The sequence below is a fragment of the Chlamydotis macqueenii genome, chromosome Z (assembly GCF_036417535.1).
Source record: "Chlamydotis macqueenii isolate bChlMac1 chromosome Z, bChlMac1.mat, whole genome shotgun sequence".
Lineage (NCBI taxonomy): Eukaryota > Metazoa > Chordata > Aves > Otidiformes > Otididae > Chlamydotis > Chlamydotis macqueenii.
Window position 1 is genome coordinate 66,870,950 of NC_141593.1, and position 26,549 is coordinate 66,897,498.

General features: G+C 42.1%; 1 protein-coding gene across 1 annotated transcript in view; it reads right to left on the reverse strand.

Annotated features, from left to right (window-relative positions):
* Positions 1–2,766: 2,766 nt before the first annotated feature.
* The window catches only part of SNX30 (sorting nexin family member 30), a 49,715-nt gene continuing 25,932 nt past the window's right edge, over positions 2,767–26,549 (reverse strand). Inside the window, exons 3-9 of the mRNA XM_086770960.1 lie at positions 24,329–24,439; positions 20,589–20,747; positions 18,112–18,307; positions 17,263–17,462; positions 11,421–11,507; positions 5,113–5,265; positions 2,767–3,256 (exon numbers count right to left, since the gene is read on the reverse strand). Of these exons, the coding sequence (XP_086627086.1) occupies positions 3,197–3,256; positions 5,113–5,265; positions 11,421–11,507; positions 17,263–17,462; positions 18,112–18,307; positions 20,589–20,747; positions 24,329–24,439 (966 nt within the window). The 3' untranslated portion in view covers positions 2,767–3,196. The remainder of the gene's footprint in view (positions 3,257–5,112; positions 5,266–11,420; positions 11,508–17,262; positions 17,463–18,111; positions 18,308–20,588; positions 20,748–24,328; positions 24,440–26,549) is intronic.

The window sequence follows — 26,549 nt, forward strand, 5'->3', positions numbered from 1 at the left end:
ACAAGCAAAACTGGGTGAATTTAAGACTGCTGAAGGACCCATATGTTACATAGGCTTACACAGAAAGGGTGCAACAACTTTTGACATAATTTTAGTGCATGTGCAGAGTGTGACTTAAAGTGACTGAACATTCAAGAAGTTATTCAAAGACAAAGCTCCTGCACTGCTCCTGCTTCCTTTTACCAACACCTTCTACTTGTCATACTTACAAGTTTGGGCCATCCAAAGGAGAGACTCTTATCCTGTAAGAGTTACAGGACATGTCAGAATTTCACCTACAGTTCAGATCTCAACCTCGCACTAACAGTGTTAAGCAAGTGCTCTTTACATCTTACAGGAGTTTCCTGCTATTTTGTAGTTCTCCTGTTTGGCATTGCTCCCCCAAACCTCATAGTCAGGATCCTCCCTACATCTCACAGCTTCTCCCCCAGTTACCTAGTGATTCACAACAGCTCTTTATAAAGAGACTGCTCCATGGCCCATAGGAGCAGAGAGACCCACCACTACATGCCCTTCTTACACTGCAGCCACTCTTGCAGAGGACTCCTCTTTTGAATGCCAAGTTTCACTTCCATTGTAGGGGCTTAAGAGGTTTTGGTGTTCCAGATCATAAAAGAAATCCTCTTAGCAGCCACGGCCCAAGGCGCATGTTCCAACCTCTCCTCCAAATCAACTTGCAGGGGTCACAGAGCCACATACTCCAACAAGGAAGCGCAAAGCGTACCTGCTTTTCAACAGTTTATCCAGAAAGGGATTTTTATCTGAAATCGAAACATGCTTTGGTTGAGGACTAGTTTAAAAACTAGTTTAAAAAACATGCCACACAACCAGTGGCATCAGATTTAAGAAAATTTAAGTAGATCTTCAACAGCTCCATATTCAACAGCTGCATGTTGATTTGAACTTCACTTTGTACTCCCTGCTGTCCATTATGCTTCTCATAAACAACTGTGAGGTCAATTGCTAAATTCCCCAGAACCAACACCGACTTCAGTTTGACATAAAACTAAGAGGGCACAGGACTCCAGTGTTGCATCAGAAACCTACTCACCTGTAGAAAAACAGCCCCATCCTTTCTACTCATCTTGCACTTTTTTTTTTAAAAGGTGAAGGGAAGATTGTCAAATATTAGTTTAAATTACATTTTACTTTAATCCCAGTGCTGTTGCAGAGCCAGCTCAAAAAAGCCTGTGGGTCTCTGTGGGAAACAGGGAAGATATAACCCTGAAGGTCAGACTGTTAAATAGTATGCAAATGCTTATTTTAGAGGGAAAATGTAAATGAAAATACTTTGGTACTGCTTCAAGGTGATCCACTTAAACACTTCCCTTGTACGACAGGAATAATTTGTCTTTCTGGACCTAAAACCAACTTAAAGCAGAGTTCTTGTTTATACCAAATAAGTGGATATTGACAAACTACGAGCTTAAACCAAAAAGCATAGTGCTGAGTACTATAGAGTTGTCAATGGAGGCTGAGTAAAAAAGGAAGACCTCTTAAAGTGTCTTAAACTCGACTTTTGCACCCAGAGAGCATCATCTCATTAGCCTGACAGCTACCACATTGCTTCAATAACTCATCTTGACAGCTGTTATAAAGCCACCAAGCTGAGGAGGGGGGCTTAATGTATACTTGGTGTTTTTATCAAGTCCAAACCTGACTGGTACCTGAAAGGTTGTCACAGGAGAATCCAGGAGTTACACATACTCAATTACTGCTCAGATTCTTCACAAGAAAGCTGCTGGAGATCAAGTAAGCACTCAAGTTTAGCAGTAACCGCTCCGAGTTATTTATTCCCCCAAATCCCAATATTACACTGCTATTAGCCCCAAACCCCCTCACTTAGGATGGTTAAAATGGATTTATCTGCATGCTGTTAAACCTAGATTCTGGGACCCCAGGAATCACAGCAGCATTCCTAAGGCCATTAACACCAAGCAGGCATTTACTTGAGGTTTGACTGCAAGAAGAAAGGGGGGGAAAGGGACTTGCACGAACAGTTACATTTCTAAAGGCCAATTAAAACTACAAGGAAAATAGGTTTGCACCAAAAGTAGTCTTAAAAGACTTGGCTTGTCATTCAGTAGAGACAGGTATAAACACTATGTGTACATAACAGGGATCTATCCTCACCGACCTGTTTAAGGCAAGTTTCATACACAATGATGCTTGGTGTAAGCAAGCATTTGATACTTTTATGGTTTCTGGATGCTGCAAAAATACATGGGGAGAGAAAGCAGAATTCCACCTTTACTATAGCAGGCACCTTTAAGCAATCAAGGCCAAAGTGGCTCTAGTTCAGAAAAAAACCCAAACATTTAAAGCATGGACCAAAGAATCCTACCATGCAACTTCCAGAGCTAGCTTTAGAAAAAAATGCACTAAAGACCTGTACTTGCTTCCACCATTCCTGTAAGCCTTCAAAGGCCGCTGTTCAACTCACTCCCACAGCTAGGCTGATTCTGATCCCCAGGTCAACGACAAGTACACTTCAGCCAACTGACATTACTTCATAATCACCAAGGTAAACAAAGATACTCAGTATGAACCAACGGCATGCCACACTCACAAAAACCACAGTTCATGCTTGCATCACAGGCTATCTGCAAGTGGTGTTGGTATGTTCTGTCTAGGACCAGCCCAACTCCCACACAGAAAAGTCTCCACAAACCATTTTATCCAGAGGGAGCATATGGGCTGTAGAAAAACAGAAGATACTCATTTCCAGCCTTTCCCTGTCCATCCAAAAAAAGGCATAAAGATCAGTTAGGGAGTAATGTATTATAGGAATAATTTATTTTTTTTTTTTTTAGCAAACAAAACAGAACGGTAATAAAGATGTCATTTGGCACCTTGCAGTAGAGTTTTTTTTTTTCATCTTTTTAGTGTTCCACTCATTAGTTCCTTCCAGACTAGAGAGGTAAGGTTTATCAAGATCCCCATGCACTTTCACTATGAACCCCCAATCACTCCATAGGATAAAGAAGGAACCATTCAAGATAACGCAAAAAGATGAAAAACACCCCAGTTTAAACACAGAAAGTGAGGAAAAATATTCAAACAGTTTTCAGAGCGTCTGTTCCAGCCTATATGCAGCTGGCATTTCAGTTAACTTGACAAAAGAAGTCCTTCATACAGTTCCAGTATGTCTAGTGGTACTGAGCACAGAGTGCTAGACTGTCCATGAAGGTACTTCTTACTTGGTCTCTGGCTTGTCTTGCAATAGTGGTATAATTGACTCCCACGCCGTAAGGCACTGAAGAGAGAAATAAAAATGTAAAAAAATAGATTGTACATCAGTTCTTGTAATTTTTGACCATTCTTCCAGACCAACAGAAAGCACGTTCAAGAAAGGCTAGCCAAGTCTTTATAGATTATTACAGATGGAGGAAAAAACTCTGAATCTCAAGCAGCAAGAAAGTGTTCGGAAAGAATAGCTGCAGTTTCCAAACAAACAAAACAAATTAAAGCTTTCCAAAGGCATCACCTGACCCAAGCCATTAAATATTACCAGAATACCCAGGATTTCCAAATATCAAGCTAGATGTTTCTGAAGTGAAGAACACCACCACAGCTTTCAGCTAGGCAGACAAACTGTTTCTAGGAGAAATTCACATCTTCGTGGTGTTACTGTGGGAGGGGGCCAATTTGGACACAATGGCAGCTATTATAAACTACCTCCAGCAAACTTACTTGAAAAACTTGTGCAGTTAGGGAAGGCAGTTCAGAGACACAGTGCCTTCCAGTACATCTCTGGGACTTGACTCCACTGCCTGATAAACTAGTAGTGCCTGGTATAGTAAAGAAAAAGTGGAGTCTAGCTTCTGGGTTGCTAGAATGTCACTCCAGGCATCATATCACCAGACACATATACTTACTCCAGTTCTTGCGCTGTTTGTCATTACTGTCTTTCAACCACGTACAGCCTAGAACTCAAAGTGGACAAGTACAGACCATGGAATAGATATTATTAAACACTGGGAATGTGCAAACTCATCACCAGCCCTTTATATCCCAAGTCACTGTTGTCAAGCATCTTCCTTCTAATCTTGCTGATTGTACTGCAAGTGGAGTATTTTTAGTTTTGTATCCTGAAGCAATTAGACACCTTCCTATCAAAAATCTTCCTTGCTGCAGCTAAGAGCAAAACTAAGATATACAGATTTAACTGTCAATTGCAAAGGCACTGCTGGATGTTCAGTGGAGTCTTTAATATCCCCCTCCACAGCAGTCTCAGAAGAGAGAAAAAGACCAGAGTGAAGGAAGCTCTGTGCAACTAGTTATTAATTACTTACAAGACAGACATTGGAAGGGGCAAAGGCAGTGCATATTAATATTACATGGAGAGGTAAACTAGCACAGGAAGAAATTTGTAAAATAGATGTGGAAAAAAGCATTAGGCAAGATGAAGTATATCATCATGCATAAGCCTAGGAGTGTTTAATATACCAACCACTGCATTGGGCAGCACTGTTCTAGCATGAAAGCAAACTAGATTGGCAGCATATGCAGTTAAATGTCAAAGCCTTTTCACTGAAAATCTGACACTGAATCTCAGGTACACATGCACCAATTTAAAAAGGGCAGAGGCACCTGACTTGTTATTTCCAGGACTAGCATACAAGGGACAGAACTATGCACAAGGAGATGGAGATTAGAATAAATTTGTGTATACCAGGTGTAATCTATGTATGGATCCATGGATATACATTAACCCATGTAGTTTGGTTCATAAAAGGCAGAACCAAGAGATTTTCTAGTCTGGCTGTATTAATAGAACAGGCAATTTTGGTGTTTTTCATTGCCATTACTGCTGCTCAGTAATTTGTTCAATTCAAGAATGCAAGACAAGCATCCAGGATTAAATGCTGCTACAGGGCTGCATTGCAAAAGACTGTTAGTCTTACACAGATCGCTTCAGCATGATCAGCAGCTCAAAAGATTACACCAATCTGCTGAAAAAGAGCAGCTTCCACATCACTACAGCACTGATTTAGATGTCCAAGATTTTTTTTCTTCAAGACAGTGTGAAGATTTCCTGAAGAATTATCACCACCTCAGACGAAAATTAACTACTCTTATTGCTGCCAATGGTCCAGCAGTGCCACATACCTTCTCGTAGTACTGGATGTTTTTATCTGCCATCCCCATGAGTAGCTGCCTAAAGTCTTGTCTTTTGTTGTTCTGCCATCGCTCCATATCTGCTTTCAGGTCAGCATTGAAACACTCTACTCGGTCTTGACATTTCTCAACATCTGTGGGTACCTGCAGCAAAAGAAATGAAGGTTGAAACAGTCACTGAGAGTGCTCAACTGCTGAATTAGCTCAAACCTCACTGAGCAAAGCTAAAGAGGAAAGGGTAAGTTAACAGTCCAGTAGTTACCCTGAATAAACTCACTTATGGCTGCAGGGAGAAAAGCCCCAAGTCTGTATTAGTGAGGAGATGAGATTGCTTAATTTGTTCTCTGCCGTTCGAGGTGGTGGGCAGTTGTGCTTGCCCATCTCTACGCCAGATATGGAGACAGACTGAGGAAGAGCTTACTAGAGGCACATGAAGTGGAAAACCATTTGGTGCAAGTGCTGGGTGTCTAGGCTCAGCTTCTAGTTCTCAAACTGAGCAGCCAGACTACGGGTCCAGAGCAAGCTTTCTCTCCTCCTTCCCATTTATAGTTGCACGAGGTTATTTCCCAGTTTACACTAGTGTGTATGAAACAACAATGGACCATCAGGTTTGTCCAAAAAGCTGGATAAGAGACCTCAGTGTTCTCTCTCAGCCGCAGCATACAAACAGCAGTGATCAGCTATGGCTGCAGAACAAAATTCCTAAGCTTCTAGTTTCTAGCTTTCACTTTTAACCTTACAGGCTGCCTGAAAAAAAAATATAAGTGCAAAGCACTGATGATTGTTACTGTAGACTGGCTCATGTCAGTCGTGTCACTAGACACAATCACACACAAGCAACAGGAGAAATCTTGAAGAACAGCCTATTGCAAGCTTAGGTAGACATTTAGATGGATTATGACAGAATCACCAGCCCAAGGCAGATGCACTTTAGGCCAAGGAAGTTGGTGTTCTTTGCTTATGTTTTGACTAACATCATATATACCACCAGGCAACTACAGGAACAATTTGCAAATGTTTTTTCAAGCAGGAAAGCCATGAACACCTTTCTCTCCCTTCTCCTTGTGCTGCATGGTCCACACATGCAAGAAGCCTGTAAGGACATGCAGACTAAGCCCACAACTTCAGAAGAGGAAACCCCTGAGCTACAGCACCAACTTCTGCTCTAGAAGCTGTGACTTACAAAAAGGCAAAAGGCAGAATGAAGAACATTTGCAGAAGTTTGTAGTGGCTCCTCTCACACTTTATGCTTTAAGGAAATTCCCTTTTTCTTTGAGGGGTGTGAAGTAAGAGGATGAACAGACTACATAAGAAGCTTTTCATGGGTAACAATACAGGAAGATAGAAGCGTGCTACTACCTTGCAGTTTGGCAAGGTACAGATTTAGGCAGAAACGTATCAACTCTGGTTCTTCTCCAGGATGTGGATTAAGGCTGATCGCTGAAGTACTACACAAACTAATACTCAGAGAAGGTCCTACATCTGTTCTTCAATAAACCTGTTTGAGACACGGGAAACACCTCCTTCATACCCATGGGATTTGAGTACCCCTCTATTCACACTACTGAGTACAGGCAGCTTGGGGGTTCAGTAGCTACACACCTCCCGCACCCTCTCTGAGCGCTACACTTCTGGCTACAGAATCCACTCTACTACAACTGCACACACTAAGTTCTCTTGTAGGCTTCAGAAAAGAACTACCAAGGCAGTGTTTGGACGGTTTAGAAGATGCTCCCCTCAAGGCAAGTACACCTTAGGTTGTTTTTGTAAGTACTCTGGTATCTTAACGGCAAAGGTTAGGCTATCAAGAGAGAGTTATGATGTCTGGACACAAAACCACGTACGATTTCCCAATCCAATTAAGTTAGTTTCTAAGCACTCCCTAGCTTCCTACTTCTTCTGCCAGGATCTGAAACCACAATGAAGCTATTAAAAAAAAAAAAAAATTAAAAGTCTGTTCTCTCACAGCCAGTTCTGCAGGTCAGGCCAAGAGGGCTGTACGAGTTCAGAGCTACAGGTAGAACCCAACAGTCAGCAAATGATTCATGTATGCTCTAATTAACGAACAGCAGCAATTAACTCCATCTAAGTCTCCACACACACCATAAAAGCAGTTTCTGCAGATGCACCCATCCTATTCAGGTGTGGAACTTTCCTTCCAAAACTGCGGCTTCCCATAACAGAAGTTGCAACTCAGTAACTGAAACAAAGTTTTAAGTTAATTAACAGCTTTTAAGACTTTATATCTAGTGGGAGGTTAATGAAAACAGAGGTTATAGTTCTAACATCAAATTTGGGCATAAGCTGAAACATCAGTGCTGATGCTTTTATCCGCTTTCACCAGTGGAGATACCAAATATTGGCTAGCAACTAGGAACTGAAAAAAAAGAAGACTGGACTTTGGGGGAACATTGCTTTTTCTTACTGGTGGCTGCTCTCAGCTACTTGAACAGCTCAAAAAAACCCGAACTCCAAAACCAAGTGACAACTGGCTCAAATTTCAATACACTGTGGAAGGGCTCCCCACCATTAGGGTAAAACAATTTAAACTGAGAAGAGATGGATATGCAGGTAAGAACTGAGCATAAAAGTGTATATTCAGGAGTCTGGTCACCTCATTACATGATACGAAGTTCTGCATCTATTTCTCTTTACATAGTTGTTGAAGAGACCACAGTCTAAGTATGTCTCACATCTAGGAATTAGCGTAGTCAAGTCCAGATGGCACTACTTGCAGTATAAGCATGTACATTTCTTTAAAACTCCTCTGCAGCATCATTACCAATCATAGAATCATAGACTCTTAAGGTTGGAAAAGACCTCTGTCCTGGTTTTATTTAGTGAGGTGGCGCTACAGTGGCAGCTTCTGCAAGAAATTAAAAAAAAAAAAAAAAAATGAAGAGAAGATGTGAAGAAGCAGAAGCAGAGGCAGAGAGAGGGAGGCGCGAGCCTTGTGGGCCTTGCAGCCCTCACCCTCTGGCCTCCCGCCGGGCAGCCGACTGGGCCTAACTCGGCCTGGCCTGGCTACAAGAAGTGGAGAGGAGATGAGATGTGAAGAGAACCTGAGCAGCGTCTGCCTGAGCCCCTTGTGAAGAATTTCTTGTCAGAGGAACGGCTGCAGACGCCAAGGTCAGTGAAGAAGGAGGGGAGCAGTGATGCTGCTCCCAGCAGAGATTCCCCTGCAGCCCGTGGTGCAGCCCATGGTGAGGCCGGCTGTGCCCCTGCAGCCCATGGAGGCCCACGCAGGAGCAGAGATCCCCCTGCAGCCCGGGGAGGACCCCACGCCGGGGCAGGCGGGTGCCTGAAGGAGGCTGTGGCCCATGGAGGGCCCGCTGGGGCAGCTGTTCCTGAGGGACGTGGAAAAAAGACCCATGCTGGAGCAGTTCATGAAGGACTGTAGCCCGTGGGAGCGACTCCACACTGGAGCAGGGGAGGAATGTGAGTTCTTCCCCTGAAGAGGAAGGAGTGGTGTAAAGCAACAAGTGATCAAATGACCATAAACCCCATTCCCTCTTCCCCTCTGTGCTGCTTGCGGGGGACGGAGGTAGAGATAATGTTAAGCCCAGGAAGGGAAGAGGAAGGGGTGGGGGGAAGTTATCTTGTTCTCTTTCTTGTTATCCTGCTCTTTGGTTTTAATAATAAATACATACTTTTCCCCAAGTTGAGTCTGTTTTGCCCATAATGGTAACTTTAAAGACCTCTCCTTGTCCTTATCTCAAACCTCAAGGAGGGTGGGGGGAGTGAGACTGCATAGATTAGCCTTGCTCGGGATGAAACTACCACAACCTCCAAGATCATCAAGTTCAACTGCCAACCTAACACCACCATGCCTACTAAGCCATGTCCTGAGTGCCACATCTACATGTTTTTTTAACACCTCCAGGGACGGTAACTCCACCACTTCCTTGGGCAGCCTGTCCAGTGCCTGACCACTCTTTCTGTAAAGAAGTGCTTCTTAATATCCAACCTAAACCTCCCCTGCCGCAATTTGAGGCCATTTCTTCTTGTCCTATCACAAGTTACTTGGAAGACGAAACCAATACTCACCTCCCTACAGCCTCCTTTCAGGTAGTCCTGAAGCACAAATTGTTCGGCATTTATTAGGCAACTAACCTCTGTATATATTTCTACCTTCCTAGTTCTCTGGAAACATATACTGTTACAAGTCTTTTTTTTTTTTTCTCTGTAAATACACATAGTCACCTTCTGCTTTTAAGTTCTGCACTGCCATATTTACTGTTCCCATATATCACCACACTGCAAAGCCTTGAGCCAGACAGAATAAATCAGGTCTTCAGAGCTGGACTTCATCTCATCAAAAGGAAACAATGCCTGTACTTCATTATGTTGGTTGGATTACTGGAAAGCCAGCTCCAGCACAGGTCAGAAACGGATAAGAGGCACCCCACAACCATACTTGTTAGAAACAGAAAGGTCACAGGCTCTGCACTAATACTGTTATGCTAGTATTAAATAACACCACACACACTATGCTTTTGGTGTAAGCTTCAGCATTCTGAACAGTATTTGCTGACAGACATTTACAGTAGCCCTACAAGCCTTCTGCATTTATAGGCCATCAAATTCTAAGCTGATCATCTCAATGTGAGAACGACCTAATGACACCGAGCTTTGTGAAGCCAATCTCATTATGTGTACAGTGAATCCCAGAATGCCCTCCAGTGGAAGACATTAACAAGTAATGACAGGCTCTCATTTCATGATCCAGAAGTAGGTCTCTTTTCCCTTAAGGTTTTGTTTCTTTTTGTTGTTGTTGTTTTGGGTTTAAATTTTTTTTTTTTTTTCCTTTTTATAACATAGTATCTGCCAAAGCAGCTAAATATGCTGAAAGGAACACAAATGCCATTCACTGCATAACCCAGCCCACGACCCTCTCTCTGCTTTTACTTTCCAGCTAGTCACAGCCAGGAGACCTCACTGAATCTAAGGTCTGCTGCTAGTCACAGCTCTGAGCTACCAGCTCTTACAGACAAGGACATTCCCTCCAAGTGGAAAGGATCCAAAAACCATGAGCTATGAGTTCTATCAGTTTGTTCATCTTGTGAACGACACAATGACTTACGTCAGGAAAAAATGTACAAGGAGTTGCCAAAATACACGCTTATACTCTGGAGAGGAGACATAAGTATGCAAAAAAATCAGAGATAGCTATTTAAGTGCTGTGCGTTACACAATAATCCCACTAAAAGGCGAGATGCAAAAGCCTTTTAGTAGGTGAGAGATTAGCAAAGTTCAGCAGTTCGACTGCATCAAGATATTGATAGTCAAATGTCTGAAAACCTCAGCTGGCTTGCTGGATATGCTAGATTTAATTCCCTCTATCCTACATACAACTTGTTAGAATACCTGCTTATACTAAGCTACACTGAGGAAGTAAGAGTACACACCACACCAGCCAGCAGTGAGGCAGGCAAAAGACCAATATACAAGAGCACCACAAGATACCTAAGACACTACTATTTGTAGAGTTTGTGACAGATGGGAGACCAGAGAAAAATAACAGTTTGCATTTCTATGCTCTGTTCCCTTCAGCTTCTTATATTAAAGACATTAGGTGAACCTCCTGTAAGATTATTGTACAGTAGTCCTAATACTGAGAAGTTAGTTATTAACCCAAAGGTGACGGGGAACCAAAAAGCCCCAAGCAGAGGAAAGGAACAGAGCCTGTTATCATTGTTCATTAAAGTTGCAGTGATTTAAGGTAGGGCTCTTGCACATTGCTTCATGTAAAAAGCAGGTGGCAGCATAAGCACGACAGTTCACAGCTTTGTTCTGCAAGAAGCCCAGCCAAAACCTGTCACCCAGTGACACCTGCTGTGTCTGCTCAGCATCACACAGGAAGACCTCCCTAGCAGAAGGGACAAAACATGGAGTCTTCCACAGTCAAAACAGGTCTCCTACAACAGCTCAGCAGGGCCTTGAGTCAGCTAGCCAACATACTGCTAAATCACCAGGGACTGTTCTAACGTTGCTTCAGGCCCTGTCACTAAACACTCCAACTGATTGCTGGGTGTTGTTCAAGTGTTACACAGGTCAGAGCCACCCTGCTCTGAACGGTGGGAGATTAGTACTACAGAAGTTGCTAGACAGGTTATATATGTTCATACCTAGGTCTGTATTTCACATCAACTTCCCAACAACAAACGTCTCTTCTACTGGAAATTGCTTATACTGCAAAGATGCCATCAGACCCAGAAAAAGCAAGTTCTGTTTCTCCATTCTTCTCAGAAAGTAATGTAAGTGCAAGCTGGTTTTGTAGAGTAGTTTTAAGTGCTAACCTTTGGACGGTCTTCTTTTTTCAAGGCTACTGCTTCCAGTTTTGCTTCATACTCCGCTTGAACTTGGTCTCGCTTCTTCAACACATTCTATAGGCAACAGAAAAGACAGCTGTGAGAGGGATCCTCTTGTTCCTTCCCTGCCCCGGCCTCCATGAAACTGCAAAGTGATCTAGCTTAAGTGCTAATTCAGTCCAAAGTCAGACTTTCAGACTTACTTTGTCCTATTTTACAGGATTTAGGGAGTAGTTTTTAAAAACAAAGAGCTCTTGCTCTCCAGCAGCTGGCAGGGCGAGATAAAATTTAACTTTTGGACAAGTTAGAGGCATGCAAGACAGAAGCTGTCATGTAACCATGAACGTAACCTAAGTAAATTCAATTCACCCTATTATTAGCATGAAAAGGATATAAATAAAAACTGTCACATATAGGATATAAATAAAACTGTCAAGAACTAGTGCAAAGCTTTTAATATCCTCAAGTAGTAGACAGACAACAGCATGGGCTAAGAGTCAGGAAGGCCACTGCAGAAGGTATCACACCTCCCTTTTCACTTGCAAAGACTCCTCAAAGTACTTCATAGCAAGCTGTTACCTTCTCACCTTAGAACAAAAGTAAGCTTTGCTTTCAGACCAGTTTGAGGGGCTTGGTTGTTGGTTTAATTAAAAAAAAACTAAACTTACAAAAAGCATGATTTATGTGAAACGCACTGAACTACCTGTGGTTCACAAGTTTCACAAGCAGTAAACATTTTATTAACACAATATTCTCAGAATAGAAAGCAAAAGATGCTACCCTTATCTTGTACTACATCCACGAGCCAAGATCTCCACTAAGGTTATAGTACAGTCTTACAATTTAAAAACCACCACAGCAATTAGTCTTTTTAAGAATATTCTACTACAAATAAGCAGTTCTATGTCTGCAAAAGCAGGCAACTTACCCCAGTCTTCACAAGGAAAAAAAAAACTAGTGATTTTATAACTCAGTTGATGCAAAGTTATTAAAAACGCTCAGAGGAAAGTCAGTCAACGCTCACTGTTGAGGCACCTGTAAATTTGAACTCTGCAGTAAACTCAGATAGTTTATGCTTCAAGTCTTCCCCTCTGTCACCCAGAAGGAACTACTCCACTAGTACAAAAGGAGATAACTAGTCATTTTAACAGCTTCAGACAAGGCTAGTAAAGCAAGACTAGTCATGTGCATTGCTGCCTACAGAAATATCTGTTTAAAAGAGTAGTTCTCAGAGCTCTAAGAGTCAGTCTAGCCAAGACCTGTTTCCTAATTAAAGACATACAAACCATGTTATCTACTAATCATCATCTCCCTCTTCCTCCCTTCTAAGCCAAGGGAAGGTCACCAGTGCAGTTGCTCTAGAGTAGAGATGGGAGATACTGCAATAAATATTCTTACAAACCTCAGTCTATGTTAAATGGGAATGGCATCCCATCCACAGAGTTGCTACGGTTTAGGTAAAAAAAAATAAAAAAATAAAAGGGCAAGACTGAAAAATTCACCTTCAACAGCTTAATCTTCTCTTTTGTCCCCAAAGGGATGCAAGCAAGCATGTCATTGGTCCTGTTGCTTGAGAAACCACAACATTCTCATTCCCTTTGGAATCTAAGCAACTATGTGGAATAGCCCTTAAGTGATTGAGGTTACAAACGCAACAAAAGCCTAAGAGATTTAACAGGTATTTCTACTTTATACTGACTCTTGAAACTGAGCCAACTGAAATTTCTTCTCAGAAAAATAACTGCCTCCAGCAACTGCATTCAGCCTTCAAGAGCCTGGAGTTAGTGTAGCAAACTGGATCCGTACCAGGAGTGGCCAATGATTAACTGGTATCGGTAGACTAGATTCAAAGGGCAGGTGTCTTATTTCTCCTTAACTGCTCAAGTCCATCCACTGTGGACTATTAACAATATGCTTCTGAATACAGCTTTAAGTATCCATTAATGTCTAACCTGTAAGTTATGGGAAAAATACTGCCTTCCCTTTCAATCATCCCATACGTGAAAGGAAGCGTTTCCCCTGGCACCTCCAGGCAATCTCTTCTCAGTTGTAGATCAATCCATTAATGCTTCAACAGCTCCTCAGAAAATCTCTGTACTACCACTTACTACAGCCCATGCAGTACTTCCACTAGTTAAAGTCTCTCTTAGGGAGAAAAAAAAATTAAAAAATAAAAACAAATTAAAAAAAAAAAACAAAATAAAATTTTGGAAGAAACCAACACCAAACAGAAAATAGTCACACACAACATTTCAGTTATTTGTGCACAGAACTAAATTACTGGTCCCTGTACAAGCAAGACTTAGCCTGCTTTCAGCGAGGTAAGGCCTTTTCCATTTTGTGTTAATTGAAACATTTCACCTTGGCCCATCTCTCTGAAGGACCTTCAGGAGTCTGCCATCAGCATCCTTTCTCAAATTGCAATCCTATGCCATTTGCACACCACATAGCTACCCACTACGACTACACCTCACAAGAGGATCCTTATTTACTGCACACCTTAAGAGAGACACTTAGCTATTCATACGGCGCTTGCTTTAAACATGCATTAAAGGTAATACCCAAGCACACAGTTGGAGATCACATCAACTGATAAGTCTTTCTGGCACTATTAAGCACGCACAGTTCATATCACATTTTAGTGTCAGTAGTGAATTACACAGAGCGGAGTTTGTCACCTGCACTTGCCTCCCTGGAGAACACCAGTGTACTGCAAAAAATGTGGTACGCGTGTTTGCCAACAACGGCCTCACTGCACCAGGATTCAAGATGTCATCTGGCCACCTCATACACGGCCTGTGTTTTAGAAAAGGTCTCTCCTAGACACTACCAGCACAGGATTTAACTCAAGTCAGCCTTCCCCACTTCTACAAATCTTTAAAATGAACCCAGAGAGAGGCCTTCCCTGGAGTCAGCCAGAATTTGTTTCAACCAGAACTACTGGGCCTTGCCTCTGTATGCGCAGTTCCCTCAGGCCGTCCCCATCACGTGTAACAGTGCTCCTGGAGACACTAAGGTGAACATTCAGCTGTAAAATAGTGAAGACAACTTGGCAGTTCTTACTCTGATGGATCAGCTAGAGATTAGTCTACGAATCAAGTTCCCATACCTATACCTTGGATACAGCGTGCAGAGAAAGCTATCAAGGTTGCACTGAACTTGTAATAGCTACAGACTTAACCTTCCATTGAGTACACTGTCCAAAAGCTGTGCTCTGAAAGACCAAAACCAGATTTTAATTCCACAAGCAGGCCTCACAACAGCTGATCAACAGGACTGCACTGCTAGTGAAGAGGACAGTCTTTTCATCGGAAAGCCTCCTGCACTCCAAGAGCACCCTCCTTTACAGTTACTTACATGGAGTCTAGGAAGACAGTTCTGTAGCTGCTTACTGCAGAAATAGCAACAGACTCGTATTTTCTAGCATGAGAAAACTGCACTTGGTATGACCTGAGAGATATTTCAGTTTTGGTATTTGGGAAGGAAGGAAAATAAGAACAGTCTGCCTAGGCTAGCCATAATTTTTATTCTGGATTTTCAGACAGAGTAAAGCTAATCAGATGTCCAAGATAGACACTAAGTAGCATAATCCTTATTTGCTATTAATTTTTATTTTGCAAGAGTGGTTTCTAGATCCAACCAGTTCCAAAGCACCAACACAATTAGTATGTTCAGTCCATTACCAGAGAACAACTGACAGGAAAAATTATTCCTTTAGGGCACTAGAAAGTCAAGTCAACAGTCTGAAAATCAAGCTAAAAAGCAAGGGTTTCGTCCACTGAAGAGGTACTACAGGCAGTTAAACACTTACCACAGTGAGAGGGGCATTAAAGACTTGCAGCTAGACTATCTGTTGGCTTGGAGACCAAACTTACTCTTTGTCATCATCTGACAAGAGCACTTTTAGAATGGGGCGGTCTCCCAGTCAACAGATCATCTAGCTGCAAGCCTCTAATGTTGCTCTCCCTGTGGAAATCGGTGTTTAGCTGCCTGAAGTACCTCTTCAGCTGAAGAAACTCTTCCTTTTTAGCTTAAAAAAAAAAATTCCCCCATTACATTTGTGACAATCACCTCTCAACTCAGCTTGCCACTTCAGATGCCGTCTCCAGTAGTCATGGCATTTGTAGCATCAAAAGCTGACTTCTGGGATAAAAGTTTTAACCACTAGCCACAGGTTCTGTTTATTTGTAAGTACACACACATCGCCCCTCCTAGAGAATAAGTATAAGTGAGCAGCCTAGGTCAAGTCTTCCAGCTACAGCTCAGGGTATTCCAACCATACTTGGGTGTTAATAGTCTTGTAAAGAAAATGCACTTCTTCTGTGCTGGGGTCAAACACCTGACTACGAAAGCAAAGAGTATACTCAGGGAATTAGCACAAAGCTTTCTCCAAGAATACTTCTGCCAAGCATGACAAGAGCCATACCATTAGCCATTGGAAGCTGGGGAAAAAAAAAAAATCTGCAAGTAAGCTTTTCAGTTCTCCGTTTGAGAAGTATAGGATGATTAAGACAGAATCATAGAATCGTTAGGGCTGGAAGGAACCTTTAAAGGTCACCTAGTCCAACTCCCCAGCAAATAACTGGGACATCTCCAACCAGATCAGGTTGCTCAGAGCCTCATCCAGCCTGGCCGTGAACGCTTCCAGGGACGGGGCATCTACCACCTCTCTGGGAAACCTGTGCCAGTGTTCCACCACCCTCATAATAAAAAATTTTTTCCTAATATCTAATCTGAATCTAACTCCATTTTAAAAACACTACCCCTCGTTCTATTACAACAGGCCCTACTGAAGAGTTTTTCCCCCCCATCTTCCCTATAGGCCCCCTTTTGGCATTGGAAGGCTGCTATGAGGTCTCCCCAGAGCCTTCTCTTCTCCAGGCTGAACAGCCCCAACTCTGAGCCTCTCCTGGAGAAGGACTACCATGTTCAGACTGCAGGTTTACAATAGGCTATTGGATCTCTAAAGGAGTACATACCATGCCTGCCTTGTAACAGTTGTTCCAAGTGGAAAGTCCTCAGAAGGAATTTGTTTGTTAGTATCCTATAGAGGAACTGCTAACATATACTGTACTGCGGACGATTGCTCCGCAGAAAAGCTCTAGTCCTTGGTTTCAGTTTTCAGTGCAGTTAACTCAGTAATTCTTTTCCCATGCAATGGGATTGACTACCAATGCTTCAAAAGTTAAAAAAACTGCACTGAAGTAACTTTTATTACTTCTGCATAAGCAGTAAGATAGCAAGTCCTGATATTAGGAGTTACAGAACATAATCTTTAAGCAGTTACTTGGTATGCAGAACTTAGCTTTAAAACAGACGCACTGTGCCTAGGGTATAGGGATGAGAGAGGAAGCAGTGCCTGTCATTTGGATGCGTGGTTCTAAAAAGAGCTACCCAGCTCTGCTACATTCAAGTGACAGAAGCCGCAAATGATAGCTTTTCTGCAGGGCCAGACATTGACCGAGTAGTGAAGAGCTGAGCCATGACTAACTTTCTAACAATTCAAAGTTAAGATTCTAGGCAGCCACAGGATGTCTCCTACGGAGCACCACCCGCAGTTCCGATGAAGGAGCAACTCTTCAACATTTTGTGTGCAGTCTAGCATTACTGACCTTAGCTTGAATCAACAACTGAGCAAACAGATAACGCTACCCATGCAGTACTCTGCTACTAAACATATCCAGTTTTGTTTTGACTATGAAAATATACTCATACTTAATGTATTATTTACTTCCCCACTTTTCCCACCACCAACCCTTCTCACTGTTAGAAAGAACTGGCTGATATGGAAACTCAATAACAGTGTCTTCTGCCACAGGCCTCTCTTTACCTTCATTGACTCCGAGTACAATATATATTCCCTAAGCACAGGCAGGAAGTCTTCTGTCATGTCTTCACTGAGTTCTTCAAGAGCTGTGCAGCAGTTCCCAATACAGGCAGACACACCTTCCAGTGGCTCTGATAGCTCAACCTCCAGCCCTCCCCAAGTTGAATAAACAGGTCCATATTCTCGTAGTTCCACCAAGTATTCTGCAAGAGGCAGATGGAAAAGTACAATAACAGAGCAAGAGCGAGGCACAAGGATTTACAAACACTCACACCAAACAGGAGAAACTATGTACCAAGCTTGGAAAACATTAACTCCCCCAGGAGTTAAGTCTTGTGTAGCACTACATCTTAACAGACAGAGCTCTGTGGCTGCACAGATGACAGGTCCAAGTTGCCTCCTGCTTAACAGACCGTTCCTATAAGCTTCCAATACAAAGACACCTGCAACTGTACAGCAGCCAAAGTAATTTTTTTTTAAAAAAAAAAAAAAAAAAAAAAACACATACAAAACTTGGCTCTGCTAAGACAGGTCTGTACAGGTTATCTTAATCTATGAATTCCACCTGTTCTCATCCAGATGGAATCTATAGGTTTTTCCCTCTCCCAAAAATAACTCTAGTAAGAAAGTAGGTTGGTATAACAACAAGAGCAACTTTAAAAAATATTTTGAGAGTTGAGCTCAGATAAGATATTGTGTTAGGCTTTGGGCCTGTTTTAAGTTAGATTTTCCTCTGTGTGTGGCTCACTACAGGCCAGAATCATTGACACACGTCTTGGTCATATCATCAACCAGAACAAGACAGCGTACTTCAATTTGAGTGCTCTATGATAGAGCACCTTGTGTCCTTACCCAACTGTTCCTTGATAATCCGTTGTGCTATTCTGTCAATGGTACCAAGCTTTAGAGAGAATGTGTCTAGATACTCCCCAATGGCTGCGAACTCCAGTGGCCGACTTCTTAATTTGTAGCCTCCTGTGACGTATTTGACAGATTCTCCCATCTTTGACAGCAATGCCATTCCTTGCTTTTTGTAGGCATTAAGATCCTAGGAAGTTAAAAAAACCAAACAGTTTAGAAATACTTCATTTGCACGTTGGAAGATTAATACAGTGAAGGATACTTCCCAATCAAGATCCAATCTTGTGAAGGCAAGAGGTTAACATGTGACATTAGTCTTGAACAAAATCTCACTCATACAGCTGAGCACAGTTTCAAGGCTACCTCTAGATGGAGACAAACTATCCAGGAGAATGGTATGAAGTACATTATAAATGAGTAAGTGATCCATCTTTGCACATGGCCAGACTTCCCCATGTTCCTGTACTCTTACCAAGGAAGCAGTGAAATTAACAGCTCCATTTCCACAAGTACTGTTCCTGCCATTCGTCCACACATCCTTTTTCAGTCATAGCCCACAATACCACAGTATTATGCAAATACACCAGCTGGCTCTCATCAGCAGCCTCCTCACACCAGCTATGTGGTCAGACAGGAGGCAGGGGAAGACAGTACCCAAAAATCCACATCATGCGGAAACTAGCACAGCTTCTCTGCAAGACAGGCTGCAGCTCAGGCTGGGTTAGATGTAGCCATGTTGCCTGCACAGAAAGCTTTAAACTGTCTTGCCCACACCTTGCTTAAATCAACATTCAGACAACCCATGTTAACAAGATTCTTTACCTACAATCTTCAGGGGGTTTCACCTTGAGAGCACATGAGAAAAGATTGTTTTAGTTACTCTTCCCATTTTGCTTTTTACTCCTTCCAGAAGGGGTCACTATTTAACATCTCAACACTAACTATAGTTAAGAGCTATAACTAGGTTATCCTATGCAGTCTGAGGAAGAGATGTTTTCAACACAAGCAGACCTGTAGACGTCAAGAACCAAGACACAGTATTACAGAGTAGACTAAAGGCTTAAGTGTTCTTTAAAAAAAAAAAACAAAAAAAAAACAACTACCATCTTCAAAATATGTACTGTGGTATTCTAAGTACTTACATATATGTAAGTGAAACATAAGTCTGATTAAGAGAACCTGACATCTTATCAGCTACTGTAATTTTTAATTATGTTTGCATTTAAATGCAGTGTTTCCTTGACTCTTGCCTTCCACCGGTCCACCAAGCAGGTATCAGAAAAAGACCCTTTAACTCAAAATTATTCACTCTCTCAACCATTCTGGTATGTTACTGGTTCAAACAAGGAACTTGAAGAAAGACTGGTTTCCCTTCTTCAATCAGGAGGCTGTCTCATGACGTTCTGCAATAACTAAATTCTGAAGTCCTAGATATAGGACTAGAGACAATACTAGAGACAGTCAGGAAAACACATGTCCTTTTCCCCCAGCCTCCCTGAATGCTCTGTATTCTCAAGGCAACCCCGCCAACAGCTGAGGATAAAGCCCTTACCATTCATTTTACAGGTATGAGAGGAGAGGGCTAAGAAGCTAAGAAAGTTGCATCACACTTTGACAGCTGAAAAGCAGAACCAAGCTACCTGACACTTCACTATCATGACGCCAAATTCCACACTTCTGGCTTGTTTCAGCAGTTAAGTTCACCATGGAGGGGAAATAAAAGGGAACTGAGTTTCACATTACCAGCAAGGAGAGCACTAGCCTGAAGTGAGCTCAAATTAAGTGTCACATTTGAGTGAGCTAGCATAATGTGACTTTGGAGAGACGTGCTTTTACAGCTCTCCTCACTTATCACGTCAAACCCAAGCATGACTGTAGGTCCTCCAAGTCTTATTTAAAATCCAGTTCAAAAGAGAAAATTACACCGTTGCTGGATGAGTCAAACAGAAGATGAGCATGACATTTTTGTCCAAGAACAAACAAGAATGAAGTCTTCACACTTAGTTTCGAGGGCAACAAGTGCAAGCAGTATAGAAGGCACACACAAGAAAGAAAAAAAATAAAGAAGTTTGCAAGCTTTTGTGCAAGAGATATCTCTCTTCCTTCCCAACCTCCCTCCTCCCCAGATGAAGATTTTACAAGGTCTAGTTTTCTAAATTCTTAACCTCTCCTGCATCAGAAGAGTATGTTCCAGACACAGGGATACAAAACAAGCAGGTCTGGAGAACTGAATTTGGAGATCTGCAGACCACCCTTCTCGTCAAGGAAAGAAAACCTATACTGTTGTCACACACAGGGTTCTGTCACACACAACATTCAGGGTCCCCAACAACTCTCTGGTATTTTAGGGGAAGTTCTGACCTATGTAGCTTTATTAACACCTTTTCACTTTCATTTCAGAAGAGACTGCAAAGGTGCCTGTTCTTCTGTCATCCTTGTCAGTGACTATGTGGAAGCTACTGGCTTACCTTGGCTGTGAGAAACACGTTGAAGTGCTCGTTAAAAGAAAGCACTGGGTGATCAGTAATTCTTTTCAAGAATTTGTCTAATGCTTTCCTCCTTGTCTCCACGAACTCTTCAGAAAAGCGATCGACAACCCCTTTCACCACAAACTTCTCAGGAAGAGGCTGTGAGACAAGCAAAATGCACAAGATTCAAAAGACCAAAAACTTGCTTCTGCTATTTGGAAACATACAAAGCAATCAACTCCAGTCTTAACAAGAACTGAAATTTTATGTTTGCTAACATGAACTGTACATCACATGGGATGCAAGCCCTTCTCTGAATTACCCTTTAGCTGGACTGGCCTAATGCTAACAATTCTACTGTGTGGCTTCAGCTGAGAACCACACTAGCGAAGCCAAGACAGTACTCAAACTAAGTACTCCCAGCATAGCTGAAAGTCTTCCCCCCTACTGCTATCCATGTTCAAGCTACAGCTCTAAAGGAGATGCCAGAGGAGCTGCATGCTAGTCACCATGGCAATGTGCACACACACACACATCCCCTCATGTTGAAGCAAGGCTGCTCAGTCCAAGGAAATTCAGAAAATTTAACAATTCTACTTACTCTTTTCCCTCCTATTCTGAACAATTTAGAGCCCCCAGACAGCCCACTGCGAAGGGCTGATAGTCTTAGTGACAGCATCACAACAAGCAAAGACAGATGAGTAGGCCATCCCAAGTGGTCAAGTAGTCCAGGCTGGAGCCTTCCTGAAGCACTTGCACACTCGGTCATCTATCATGATGTGTGTTTGTATAAGCAACAAAGGTCTGCGAACATATCTGGTCTTCCATCTTACTCCTATTTCGACTCTGCTAGTTCATCTCTGCAGTTCAGCTTAACATGTAAGCCCAACTCAGCCTCCAGACTTGCTACTTCTGCAGTCCCTTCTGTTACACTTAAGACTACAGACTTCAAAGTACGGCTTCAGATAGAAGATAACTCTTTTAAGCTTCAGCATGGTTAGTCTCAGCTCTATCACTAGATCTGCTTTTGTTCTCTCTGGACAGCATGGACTCCAAGATTAATATCAGTTTCAAAATTCTGCTTTGGATTCTACTCTTGTGAAACAGGATTCTCCTCTGCAAAGAGTCTTCCTCATCTGAAATCTGTGACAAAAGTAACAAAAAAAAAAAAAAAAATTGTGCACACATGCATCTTTCCCACCATATGCTAGCTGATGTAGGCTGTACATGAAGATTGCATCTCCTAAAAAAAACAGCCAGCAAGACTTAGCTGCAACACAGCTACACCTTGACCGCTATATTTAGTTCTTATAATTTAAGACTTACCTTATTATGCTTAACATTCAGATCAGTCATGCTGGTTAAACCAGTGTAAGGTACACTTTAACTAGACTTCTTCAGAAGAATAATGGTTAGTGTAGTAGTCTTCAGGGAGGAATAAACTCTTGCTTTGTAAGCTTTAGCTGGGAGTCTACACTTTAGGAAGCCACTACCTCAGCACCATATGCAGAAGGAAAAGGACAAACTGGAAGACTACTTTAAAGAACACTACTTCAACAAAACACATGCAGACTGGCACTGAATAACCACTAAAGTTTGAGCACTTAAGACTCAGAAAAGGGTGCACCTCTACTACAGAGACTTCTGCCTCTTAACCTGGTTTTAGCTAAAGCAGTAGTTATAGTTTTTTACATTTCAGGCCTTTGGAGGCCTATGTCAAGGAGTCAGTACACACAGCTAGCAACTACTATGCTGCTTTAACTGTGTGCCACCTTACAGTAGTCCAGCTTAACAGTCTGCTTTTCTCTGCTGTGACACATGAGCAGAGTTCACTGAAGTCAGAAATGGCTTCAAGTATCCAAACATCACCATCCAAAGACAAGACCCTTGGCCACATTAGACTTATCTTTCCAGTCTAGAGACAGATCTGAGAGCACTTTTACTGTTGTTTGATACAATAGAGTAAGTCTCAGATCATTTTTAAAAAGTAAAAATCAGTTACAAAAACCAAAGAGATTAAAAGGAACCCATATTCAGTTTAGTTTGGGCTCCCAAGTATAGGCCATCATGACTCGCTGCACTGAGAAGACACATAATTTGTAATAGGAAGATTTTAGGCAGAGTCACTATACCAAGCTTAGGATGACAACCCCCTTTCAGTATTTTGTTAGGTAGAAGGCCTCCAGGGATTGCTGTATCTCCAAATACAGATACTCTTAGAGATTGGTTGAAACATCCTTCAAAATACACTTGAGACACAGTGCACCTTAAACTGCCTTTAGTCTCTGTTCCCCATCTACTTCTAGGTAATAAATACATGAAGCATTCAGCAATCTCCTCATCATACCACTGCATGGAGGAGGTTAATGGGAAAATCCGTAACTGCTATCACACTGCACTTGTGCACAGACAGATCAAAGAGGGCTGTGCATCCTTATGCTTACAGATTTCCTAAAGAGAGGCACTTAAGCCTTGTTCTGCAGCTGGTTTCATGTCCAGTATCAGAACCACTTGTGCCAAATTTGCCATTCTGTTTGCAATGAATTCCAGGTGACAGCAAAGTAGCTTGGTTCCCTGGCTATGACTCACCTTCCACTATGAGACTATTATTTATTGCCTTATAGCCTTGAGGCAGGACTGGCAGCCTGTTAGTACACTCAAGAATCTGTAGAAGCTTAATCTCGATAGCTCCAGCTGTTCAGAGATCAGGGAGGGAGAAGAAAGGGTCTGGGCAGCTAATACATTAGCTTCATGTCTCCACCTTACTCCAGCAAGCTTACTTTCTCTTTTCCCTCTCCCTCAATAAATATACTTGCTGCTAGCTAGTGTCACATGATTTCATGAAGTGTTTCTTATCTTTGAGAGACTGAGCTATTATTCCACTTAGAGGCAAGTCTCAGAGAAACTAAGAACCTAAATAGGTCTCAACCCTGGAACAGCCTAATTGAATATTTCTCACATAGCCTAGTCCTGGCTGAGAGAGGGATAGCAGAGAAAATTCCCCCCATTCCAGATGGGCAAGCTAAGCTATGCTAGCAGTGCTATTTCCCGACAATGCACCTCCTACATGCCTTTGAATTTCTTTATTCAAAAGAGTTGGTGGTGATCTCACAGGCTTCCTACCTTTTCACATCTTCTATAGCACAAGAAACAGACTGCTGAAGATCAGTATCAACCTCTTCATATCACATAAGGTGATTAGACTGCCAGCTTCAGAAACAAGAAGGGGTGCAGAAGTTCAGCTAATCTCATCAGCTAGACTTCTGCCTACTGAAGGCATGCAGTAGCTACCAAGCCAGAGGCTAAGATTTTTCTAAGTCTGTGCTATTAAATGTTAGCACAAATAATTTTAAAATACTCTCTTAAAACCAGCTCAAAAGGCCATCTTGAAAACTGACTGACATCAGGATTTGAAGTACTTGTGTGGCTTTTCATAAGCCTCAGATACTCGAAAATCTAGAAGTAATAATTGAGCAAACAGATGAAGTGTATTCCATTTATACTACACCAAAAGTAGTCATCATGCATACTGCCATACAAGAGGCTGACAAAGCTCAGCTCTCAGATGTGCCACTCAAGAAAAGTATAAGCTTCACAATCACTCAAGATTGGGAAGCTCTTCCCACTCCACCAGAAGAGAATGAATCATTTAACTCTGAAGAGACATATCACCAAAATATCACCCTTGGAAGACAGATACAGGACTGTTCTTAAGCACCAGATTCTTGCCTACTACCTACGGGAATGAGATGCGTTGGCTGAGACTCTTCCAGCTTGTTTCTCAGCCAGTCGAAGTCTTGGTACCGTCGACGGACAGAATACTCTGGCAAATCAAACTCTGCTCGTGTGGTCTGGAAAAGAAGAAAAGGATACACTTAGTGCGCACTGAAACCTCTCAATTCAGAGCCTAGCAGCAAATGCAATACAGTCATCACTGGCAAGGGTGAGGCCAGACAAGCCTTGCACTGAGACTCCATCCCCAAAATTGTGTTTGCAGTCAGCATGAGAGAAAGATCCTCTGGCCTTTCAAGCAGTGGGAAAGCCAGCAATAAGGAAAAAAAAAATTATTACTTGGAGCTGATGTGTCCTCAAGGTCTGTTTGTACTTCATTACATGTTCTGCTCAGATAAACTTTACGGGAGGAGTTTGTGGAAAGGAGAGTAATGTGCACCACATTAATCTCTTGGCAGTTAACAAGTCTGATGGGAAGACTGTATGAAATCTTCATTCCAAGGACAAGACTATTTTAGTCATCAAGAATTAAAAGCAAAGATATTTCATTACTTCTTTATTCTACAAGGCGCATTAACTGTGGGTGAAAAATGTTTCACCGGTACCCTGTATTCCAGAAATGACAAGCTTATTACACTCCTTCAAGGTTAAAAGATTAGAACACAAGCCATTGCTGGTTTGCCAAAGGACTGTTTTTGCTGATTTCTGAGAGGAAGAAACATGTTTCTTTATATTAAGCTCACGTATGCCATATTAGAGTTATCAGTATATTAAGTGAAATCTTGAAGTTTTCATTCTTTAGGGCGAGAAGTTACATCTGCCATCAGAAGTCTGAGACAGAAGGCAAGTATGCAGAGAAACTGTTGGCAAATGTTTTATCCAGTCCCTCAACAGCCCACAGCGTGGAAAGCTGACTGTGGTGCTGCTTGCACAGCACGTATTTCAACTGCCTAAAAAGCACTAATGAAACTGTGTACCAAATAGGAGTCCCTGCTAAAGAGACTGGTATTGTGATAGCCCTGATTGGAAGGTAGATGGCCTTTATCATTATGTCCCACTGAGCAGCACAGCTCACAAAGCAGCCTCAAGAGCTATACTTTGTTACCTGCAGCATCTAGACCATCTTGCAGCACAAGCACACTACATGTCTACAGCTGGACATGAAAAACATGCATTCTGGGGAATGCACCAGCTCTCCTAGCTTTGAACTGGCACTGAGTCCAGCACTAGGTTGCTTTGCTACTCCTAGCCACTACAACTGCCTGCTAAATTCCAGTAGAGATTTTGTATTTACCTCCAGAGCAACTGCTGCATATTTGAAGAGTGCCAAGTAGCAGCCTTTAAATGCAACCACCTCTTCACTTGCTCTCTGGGTGGCTCCAACTCTTCAGTTACTCCACATTACCCGCACCAATCCCCACTGCGGACACTGTACAAGTTCTATGCCAGCAGCCTTAACACACTATCAAGAGATCAGTATCTCCAGTACACTACAAACAGCATGCTAATGTGATGCGACCTATTAAATGGTTTGGTTTTCTAGAAAGGAAGGCATAGAGAGACAGAAGAGAAGAACTCAAGCTCCCCTCCTCCCTCCTTTGACCTGCTAGCTACGGTAAGAGATATACACGTTAGCCCATGCACTAACGTAATGAATGCTCACCAATAGAGCAGTTCTGTTTGCAGATGAGGGACTACCAAAACCTAGATATCCACTGCAGATACCTATCGTTCTTTACTCAGCTACACCTCAGAGTAACACCAGCTTATTTAACATGTAACAGTGCCACACTAAGTGAAACTTCTGAGACTTCATATGAACCATTTTTACTTGTTTTGGGTAATAGATTGAATAGCTTTACACTAGAATAAGATAATTCATGCACATGCAGGTAGCCCTCATCAGCCAGTGGTGCCAACTGCTTTGTTCTGTTCAGAGGGCAGCTATGCCTCACCCTTGCAGGAGACTACCAGAAATTAAAAAAAAATAATAATAAATAAAAACAAAACAATAATGATTTAGTAGTAGGGAGAATTTTTATGAACTGGCTGTCACTGGGCAAAGGCCTCTTAAAAGAGATTAGACACTGAGTGAATGAGAGTAATCAGGATGTATACACACTAGTGTCTTACCCTCTAGCACAAAGATGAAGGTAAACTCTCCCATCTGTTAGCAGTGAGAACCTTATTAACCAGTATCCTGCTAAGAGTTAAGAACCACCATATAGG